Consider the following 10,052-nt stretch of genomic DNA (forward strand, 5'->3'; position numbering starts at 1 on the left):
GTGCTGAAGATCCTGGAAGTACCAGCGTAGGATCCGATTTACTGAAAGGATGAGAGAATGTCATGGATGACAGTTTACATGGATTACGTGTCTTCTTGTTAAAAGCAACACGCCAACAACCAGCAGGCTTGCTCGTTGACCAGATGCCAAGTGAGGGCTGGTTGGCTACGTTATTTAGCAAGCTACATTAATTGGCATTGGATTCTCAACCTCTACGCCTTGCTAACCAGTATTTCAGAAGATAATTCTGTAATGTTTCACTTGGGAAACATTCCAGTATTTTGATTGCGATTTAGTGTACCATGGCATAACGGATACGAGGACGACCCTCATCTGATTAACAACTGCTGTATTGTCGGGTATTTTGCTGGTAAGGCACCCAACAAATCGATTCACTGTAACCGAGACTAACTACAAACGACTGCTGGATTTGTATTTTTGTGTCCTGTTCAAAGTATCAAACAAAAGCGAATGCTACTGTGAAAGGCTACCCTCTGTCGAATTCGAAGAATCGAACGCTGGTCATCTTGTAGCCTGAAACAGATGTGCTATTTTGCAGGCTTGTGCTGATATTTGGCTCATTTTAGCATATCAACGTGCAATACGGAAAAAGACAATGTGTGATTAGCTCCCCATATCTCTTGAAGCAGCTCGCGAGCTGTCGGTTCATTATTTGCACCTAAGGAACTGTCAGCACTACTTAGCTTAACAGCCTTTCAGCCTTGTTACATAATTGACTCTCATTGAGTTTACAGCACCTCAGCTAGGAAAATGAAGAAGTTTTTTGATTCACGGAGGGAATTAGTCAACTCTGGTCCTGGATCCGGAGGAGGTGGAGGTGGCACTGGATCCAGCAGTGGTGGCAGCTACATCGGACGGGTTTTCACCATAGGACGCTACCAGGTCACGGTGGAGGAGACCGTGGCGGAGGGTAAGTGACAGTCCTGTGCACAACCACAACATGTGCAAGTTGCGCATACTGACAGTAAGGAGATTGCATACCGGAGAGCTGATTATGTTGGGAACTTTAGCCATTACCTGGCTGTCACTCAATCCAATTTTACCGTTTCTAAGTGAAGCACAGTGCATTTAAAAACGAACCCTGCAATGTTCTCAAAATGTTAATTTCTTGTGTTGTTGTAATGCGTACAACTCCTACCCCAGGCATTGGTCTATGCTAGGACACATGGCAAGGCAGGTGCACATTGCAAAACATCCTCAAGGCCTTTAGGAAGTCGATCAGGTTCCCTGTGTGCTGTGTCAGACTGTGAATGGTACCTTTTAGGGAGGGAGGGAGAGAGGGCAATGGTTTCTGTGATATCTTGAGGCGTTTGGGGTGTCTGTCAATGGTGTCTCAAGCTTTGAGGGGAATACCCATAATGGGAGATGTTTCTTCTCTAATTGGGTGCTGTCAGCGTGGCTCCAGTCTTTCTCCTGCACTACCTGAGAGACTGCTATTCATCTTCACATGCAGATGGATCGAGTGTTTTGTGGGCCTATTGACTTTCAGGCTTTTATGGGAATGTCACAGGATATAGGTGCATACCACACCACTCACTCAGCTGCCTGGTCCAGTAGCTTTGCTGTCTGCTGGAGGGGTCAGGTTCAGTGGGCTGACTTGTCTCTCCCTGCTTCCAACTCATGAAGACACAACCATGCAACCCAGGTTGGGCTACTGCTTCCAGGATCCAACAGGCTTTTGGCATAAGGTGTCTTCCGTTTAGCAGAGGTCCAGGACCTTCAAGCTCCCTCTAGGCTAAGAGGGCTAATGGGAACCATTTCAGGCAGGGCAAGCATCTGTAGTCTGAGCCATATCTTGTAATCTTTCAGCACGAACACAACTTGTACTGGATGTGGTTTGTCATGGTTAGGTCTGTTAAGTCCGCAATGAATAACTAATCGGTAGAATAATTAACTGACGAGGTGACCACTGTTTTTTTTGCACTGAAAGGAGTATTCTCAGTGCCATGGCTGACCTTGGTTGTCGGCACCGCCTCGCATTCCTTTTCCACGTCACACCTGAAGGTGCTAATCGCTCATGCACTGAGTACGCTATAGTTGGGTCGTGATTGTGATGAATGCAGTGACTATGCTATGGTTGGGGCGTGCTTGTGATGAATGCAGTGACTATGCTATGGTTGGGGCGTGCTTGTGATGAATGCAGTGAGTATGCTATGGTTGGGGCGTGATTGTGATGAATGCAGTGACTATGCTATGGTTGGGGCGTGCTGAATGCAGTGAGTATGCTATGGTTGGGGCGTGATGAATGCAGTGAGTATGCTATGGTTGGGGCGTGCTTGTGATGAATGCAGTGAGTATGCTATGGTTGGGGCGTGCTGAATGCAGTGAGTACGCTATGGTTGGGGCGTGATTGTGATGAATGCAGTGAGTACGCTATGGTTGGGGCGTGCTTGTGATGAATGCAGTGAGTATGCTATGGTTGGGGCGTGATGAATGCAGTGAGTATGCTATGGTTGGGGCGTGATTGTGATGAATGCAGTGAGTACGCTATGGTTGGGGCGTGCTTGTGATGAATGCAGTGAGTATGCTATGGTTGGTTTGTGATGAATGCAGTGAGTATGCTATAGTTGGGGCGTGATGAATGCAGTGAGTATGCTAGGGTTGAGGCGTGATGGTAATGAATGCAGTGACTATGCTATGGTTGGTTTGTGATGAATGCAGTGAGTATGCTATGGTTGGGGCGTGATGAATGCAGTGACTATGCTATGGTTGGGGCGTGATTGGGATGAATGCAGTGAGTACGCTTTGGTTGGGGCGTGATTGTGATGAATGCAGTGAGTATGCTATGGTTGGTTTGTGATGAATGCAGTGAGTATGCTATGGTTGGTTTGTGATGAATGCAGTGACTATGCTATGGTTGGGGCGTGATTGTGATGAATGCAGTGAGTATGCTATGGTTGGTTTGTGATGAATGCAGTGACTATGCTATGGTTGGGGCGTGATTGTGATGAATGCAGTGAGTATGCTATAGTTGGGGCGTGCTGAATGCAGTGAGTATGCTATAGTTGGGGCGTGCTGAATGCAGTGAGTATGCTATAGTTGGGGCGTGCTTGTGATGAATGCAGTGAGTACGCTATGGTTGGGGCGTGCTTGTGATGAATGCAGTGAGTACGCTATGGTTGGGGCGTGCTTGTGATGAATGCAGTGAGTACGCTATGGTTGAGGCGTGCTGAATGCAGTGAGTATGCTATGGTTGGTTTGTGATGAATGCAGTGAGTATGCTATGGTTGGGGCGTGCTTGTGATGAATGCAGTGAGTATGCTATGGTTGGGGCGTGCTTGTGATGAATGCAGTGAGTATGCTATGGTTGGGGCGTGCTTGTGATGAATGCAGTGAGTATGCTATGGTTGGTTTGTGATGAATGCAGTGACTATGCTATAGTTGAGGCGTGATTGTGATGAATGCAGTGAGTATGCTATGGTTGGTTTGTGATGAATGCAGTGACTATGCTTTGGTTGGGGCGTGCTGAATGCAGTGAGTATGCTATGGTTGGTTTGTGATGAATGCAGTGAGTATGCTATAGTTGAGGCGTGATTGTGATGAATGCAGTGAGTACGCTATGGTTGGGGCGTGCTGAATGCAGTGAGTATGCTATGGTTGGTTTGTGATGAATGCAGTGAGTATGCTATAGTTGAGGCGTGATTGTGATGAATGCAGTGAGTACGCTATGGTTGGGGCGTGATTGTGATGAATGCAGTGAGTACGCTATGGTTGGGGCGTGCTTGTGATGAATGCAGTGAGTATGCTATGGTTGAGGCGTGATGAATGCAGTGAGTATGCTATGGTTGGTTTGTGATGAATGCAGTGAGTATGCTATGGTTGGGGCGTGCTTGTGATGAATGCAGTGAGTACGCTATGGTTGGGGCGTACTTGTGATGAAGTCTCTCCATAGTATCAGTTCAGTGGCTTTTGTCCTTATTGTGTGCTGCCATCTCCTCCAGTTGATTGAGTGCTGTGGAAAGAATGCCCTCAGAAGGACAAGTATATAATAACTGTTCGAGATTACTAATCTATTCCACAAGTGCTTGTAGTAATACTAGTAATACTGCTATTACTATAAATACTGATGATGCTAAGATGCTTCACCTGTCGTTGTTTGTTGTTGTTGTTGTTGTTGTTGTTGTTATAGTTGTTGTTGTTGTTTGTTTTGGTGGTGCTGTCTGATGCTGAATCATCCATGCGACAGGCCAGGTGACCGGTAATGAGGTGGGCTTTACTGTAACTCATCCTTCTCGCACTCTCTCTCTCTCTCTTTACACGCACACACACACACACACACACAATCTTACTCTTTATCTCTACCTCTCCTACTCTATCTTTCTCTTTATTTGTCCCTCTCTACTGCATGAAGACAAGACTATGCTGAGTATAAGCCGTTGAGCTCAAATATCAACAACCTTTCACCAGAATCAAAGACTGCCTTCAATGACTACAGTAACAGAGGCAGCACTGAGGCCTTCAATGACTACAGTAACAGAGGCAGCACTCCAGCCTTCAATGACTACAGTAACAGAGGCAGCACTTCAGCCTTCAATGACTACAGGAACAGCACTGAGGCCTTCAATGACTACAGTAACAGCACTGAGGCCTTCAATGACAACAGGAACAGCACTGAGGCCTTCAATGACTACAGTAACAGAGGCAGCACTGGACATTTGAAGGTCTCAGAAAACTAGTGGAAGGCCTCTTTTATTGGAGACTTCCACTTGCTGGATGAGAGGGATAGCCTGATATCTGAAAATGAAAATGAAAATGAGATGAAAAGGTAGAGCATGTCGTAGCCTTGCAGTGATGTGAGCCAGGTCTTTGTGTGTGTGTGTGTGTGTGTGTGTCTGTGTCTGTGTGTGTGTGTCTGTGTCTGTGTCTGTGTCTGTGTGTGTGTGTGTGTGTGTGTGTGTGTGTGTGTGTGTGTGTTGCTTGAGAGCCTTGCGGTGATGTGAGCCAAGTCTTTGTGCTGTCGCTTGAGTTTGGGAGGGGCACATGCACCCATGAGTCAGCTAAGGAGTGTCTCTGTCGCTATTGTGTCATGGAATGTGTATGTGTTGTCATTTTGGAAAGGTTCTCTCTCTCTCTCTCTCTCTCTCTCTCTCTCTCTCTCTCTCTCTCTCTCTTTCTCTCTCTCTCTCTCTTTGTGTGTGCATATTGTCAGCAAAGTGTTTGGGGATGACAGCTGAAACTGATTTTTTTGCCCAGTCTAAGATTGGCTTTAGGAAATACTTGGGGTCGAACACACACACACACACACACACACACATACACACACACACACACACACACATACATACACACATATACGTGTGTGTCTGCACCATGTAACTAGAAACTCAGTTAGGCAGACACTGGCATTCTTTGACGCGGGGATGTGCAGGGTGCGACGTGTGGGAATGCAGTTGACTGCAGCAGCACCATAAGGCAATCCACCACCCGAAACAACAACAACACCGCCCCCCAGCACCCCCAGCACCACCGTCAGCTCCCACCAGCACCCCCACCCCCAGCACCCCCAGCACCACCCCTAGCACCCCCCAGCACCAGCACCCCCCCCAGCACCACCGTCACCCCCCCCAGCACCACCCCCAGCACCACCCCCAGCACCACCCCCAGCACCACCCCCAGCACCACCCCCAGCACCACCGTCAGCACCACCGTCAGCACCACCGTCAGCACCCCCACCACCCCCAGCACCGCCCCCAGCACCACCGTCAGCACCACCGTCAGCACCACCGTCAGCACCACCGTCAGCACCCCCACCAGCACCAGCACCCCCAGCACCCCCCAGCACCCCAGCACCCCCCAGCACCCCCAGCACCACCGTCAGCACCCCCAGCACCCCCCAGCACCCCCACCCCCAGCACCCCCCAGCACCCCCAGCACCAGCACCCCCAGCACCAGCACCCCCAGCACCCCCCAGCACCCCCAGCACCAGCACCTCCAGCACCATCACCCCCAGCAACCCCCAGCACCCCCAGCACCAGCACCCCCAGCACCCCCCAGCACCCCCAGCACCCCCAGCACCCCCAGCACCAGCACCAGCAGCCCCAGCAGCCCCAGCACCCCCACCCCCAGCACCACCGTCAGCTACCCCCAGCACCCCCAGCACCCCCCAGCACCCCAGCACCACCGTCAGCACCCCCAGCACCAGCACCCCCAGCACCACCGTCAGCACCCCCCAGCACCCCCAGCACCAGCACCCTCAGCACCACCGTCAGCAGCCCCCAGCACCCCCAGCACCAGCACCCCCAGCACCACCGTCAGCACCCCCCAGCACCCCCAGCACCAGCACCCCCAGCAGCAGCAGATAGCCTATGGCGCCATCGCATCGCTTTCCCTTCCCGTCTAAATGACTCCCCCTGACTGTGTGATAGATGTGCCCATGTGTTGTAATGAGCTTTTTTATGAGCTGCGCAGCCATCCGTCTTCTAGCTCAGAGGGCTTCCATCTCCTGACCGTTCAGTGTTCACTGACCACGATCCCATTATTTACAGATTCCATTTTCTGAACTCTCGTGGGGGTGATTTTTTTTTTATAGCCAGCTCCAGAAACTAATGGATTGGGTTTGTTTCTATACGAAAGAGTCTGTCTTGAGGTTGAAGCAATCTTTATCAATGCTACCCTTTCTCCTTTTGCTGAGGAAATGCTACCTTATCTCTAAGCTTGGAAGGGTTTTCTTGTAGTTCAAAGGGGCATTAAGGCTGGACGAGTTTGAGTTTGCGTTCATTTTCTCCACAGCAATCCTTTTTCAAGCTCACATATTAACCCTGTTCTCATTACGAGGGGACTCCTCAGTGGCTGGGTTTGACCGTAGTTAAGCACCTCCCTTCCTACCTTGCACTTCTACTAGTGCTTAACTTGCACCTACAGTAGTAGCATTCCTGCACTTTTTTCTATTTCTTCTTGATCCACTAGACCTTGATTGCTCGTAGCTTGATTGTTCTCTCCCTTTGGATAAAAGCGTCGGCTTTTATCCAAAAGCGTCGGAGTAACATTCCTGCGCTCTTTTCTATTTCTTATGTAAAATAGTATTTATTGGTCCACTAGTCCTTGACTGCTCGTAGCTTGATTGTTCTCTCCCTTTGGAAAGTGTCTTCTAAATGACTAAATGTAAATGTAATGTAAACTTACCTTGACTTTCAAATTATATTTATTGTTACACAATGGAAGCGTCTGCTAAATGACTAAATGTAAATATAGTTTTACGATCCTTTTCCCCATTGGGCTAAAGTCTCCTTTGCTCTCACTGCTATCACTACATCGGCCGCCATCTGCTGCATACTCTTTGGCCGTGTCCTTGTTAGGCTACTGAGCTTGGATGCTACATACTCTTTGGCCCATGTCCTTGTAAGGCTACTGTCCGTGTCCTTGTTAGGCTACTGAGCTTGGACACCTCACTCGTATGCCAGTATTACTCTTTATCCAACACTTGCTTTGCATTTTCACATCACGCTCGCTCACATCTGTGCTCTGTTGCTCCAGTCTTCTCTGCCGCTTGACCCCTATTAGAACTCTGTTTACCCAACGGTCTCTGGTTTAGGCTACTCATTTTATTAAATGCAGAGTTGCTCTCTTTCTCTTTCTCATTGTGTATCCTACTCTGTCCTTCTGTGGCTTTGCTCTGGCTGGATGCATGGTGTGGTCCTGTTTGTGGCCAGGGGAGAGAGAAGCGCGTCTCCCCTCTTACTGGATGCATGGTGTGGTCCTGTGGCCAGGGGAGAGAGAACCAAGTCTCCCCTCTGACTGGATGCATGGTGTGGTCCTGTGGCCAGAGGAGAGAGAAGCATGTCTCCCCTCTGACTGGATGCATGGTGTGGTCCTGTGGCCAGAGGAGAGAGAAGCGCGTCTCTCGTCCTCGTCAGGCGCCCGAGCCCCGGCATGTAAATAATGGATGCAGCCACGAGTGATTTATTCATCAGGAGCTGGCCTGGACTCCATCTGCTACACACACACACACACACAAGCTGGCTGCTCCGTGCAATTCAGGGGGCCTGCTGCTGCTAGGCGGTCACCCACCCTGCCAGCCAGCCAGCCAGGGGGGCAGAGACGAGATTTGTGAGGGGGATCGTGTACCCGCCGCCATGATGCTCCTGCATGTCTCCTCATGTCCCAGCAGGAACCTGCCCATGCTGGCTTCTGGTGTTGTGAGGAGGAGGAGGAGGAGGAGGAGGAGGAGGAGGAGGAGGAGGAGGAGGAGGTTCAGTGGAGGGAGATAGTGGGTGATGGAGGAGTGTTTTGTGGGGAGATAATAGATGAGGATGACCATGTGTTCCTAATACATTTGCTGATCTCCTGCTATTGCTAAAAAGAGTGGTGTGGCAGTCACATCAGGGTGTTGTTTTCTGGATAGACACTCGATGCACTTTCCAGGTGTGGTCTACCTTATTGGTGGTGTTTAGCTGTGCTTGTTATTAGGTGGTGTGGTCTACCTTATTGGTGCTGTTTAGCTGTGCCTAGTATTAGATGGTGTGGTCTGCCTTATTGGTGCTGTTTAGCTGTACCTAGTATTAGATGGTGTGGTCTGCCTTATTGGTGGTGTTTAGCTGTGCCTAGTATTAGATGGTGTGGTCTGCCTTATTGGTGCTGTTTAGCTGTGCTTAGTATTAGATGGTGGAAGCTCTGGTGTGGTCTGTGTTATTGGTGGTGTTTAGCTGTGCTTGTTATTAGATGGTGTGGTCTGTGTTATCGGTGGTGTTTAGCTGTGCTTAGTATTAGATGGTGTGGTCTGCCTTATTGGTGGTGTTTAGCTGTGCTTAGTATTAGATGGTGGAAGCTCTGGTGTGGTCTGCGCTGTTGGTGGTGTTTAGCTGTGCTTGTAATTAGGTTGTGGAGGCTCTGCTCTTTTCTTCATGCATCTGGGAGACTAGGAAAAACACCTTTTTTATTCTCTGACCCGTATTATATTTACCCGTATGAAAGGTGTCTTTAAAATGACGTCTGAGCGGGCATGGCAAGGGATCAAGTGGAAGGTCAGAGGACTTTAGATGGCCGTTACTACTATTTCAAGGAACTCTTTGACATTTCTTAGGCCGTTACTACTATTTCAAGGAACTCTTTGACATTTCTTAGGCCGTTAATACTCTTTCAAGGAACTCTTTGACATTTCTTAGGCCGTTACTATTCTTTCAAGGAACTCTTTGACATTTCTTAGGCCGTTACTACTCTTTCAAGGAACTCTTTGACATTTCTTAGGCCGTTACTATTCTTTCAAGGAACTCTTTGACATTTCTTAGGCCGTTAATACTCTTTCAAGGAACTCTTTGTCACTCTTTGAGTGTGAGAGAGAGATAGACAAAGAGAGAGAGAGAGAGAAAGGAAGAAAGAAAGAAAGAAAGAAAGGGGTGGAGAGAGTGGTAGAAGTAGGTCTCTGTATGTCTAACCTTTTCCCTGCTGCTCAGATCATCCATAACTACTTCATGAGGTTGGCCTCGATCTCACTCCACTGCTAGGAAGAGACTGAACGGATCACCTGCTTTCAAATACTATATCATGGCATACATGTGCAACTGCAGGCCTACGTACGCAACACCATGTTTTGTCCAGGCGAGCAAACTGGCACTTTCTCTCTGGAAGTCATGAGGGAAATGTGTTCCAACTGATTGCCTCTTTATCTGTCGCAGTGAAAATGTAAAATGTACTGAATGCATTTTCAGTTGTGAGCAGAAATGTGAATAGAGGTTGTCAGAATGTCCCCAATACACAGTATGAAATATGAGCTGACTTAATAAAGGAATGGAGACCTATCTCTCTGCCTCACTCTGCCTCAAGATCAGCCTGTTCATCTGTAACCTCTCTGCCATATCTAACCTCTTATGTTCCTGTATGTTCTTAAAGGCCTCCAGCCGGGCCAGTTCCTATCTAACCTTGTATGTTCCCGTATGTTCTTAAATGCCTCCAACCAGGCTGGTTCCTATTTAACCTTGTATGTTCTGGTATGTTCTTAAAGGCCTCCAGCCAGGCTGCTTCCTATTTAACCTCGTATGTTCTGGTATGTTCTTGAAGGCCGGCTCCTGTATAAGCCTCCCCAAAGCCCACTCACT

At 48.8% G+C, this 10,052-nt stretch overlaps 1 protein-coding gene across 1 annotated transcript in view; it reads left to right on the top strand.

The window, feature by feature from the left end:
- Nucleotides 1-271: 271 nt before the first annotated feature.
- Nucleotides 272-10,052, top strand: part of aak1a (AP2 associated kinase 1a) — a gene marked incomplete at its 3' end in the record, with an annotated part of 57,286 nt that continues 47,505 nt past the window's right edge. The window contains exon 1 of the mRNA XM_080852164.1: nt 272-931. Within this exon, the coding sequence (XP_080708290.1) occupies nt 772-931 (160 nt within the window). The 5' untranslated portion in view covers nt 272-771. The remainder of the gene's footprint in view (nt 932-10,052) is intronic.

This window comes from Sprattus sprattus, assembly GCF_963457725.1.
Source record: "Sprattus sprattus genome assembly, chromosome: 15".
Classification (NCBI taxonomy): domain Eukaryota; kingdom Metazoa; phylum Chordata; class Actinopteri; order Clupeiformes; family Clupeidae; genus Sprattus; species Sprattus sprattus.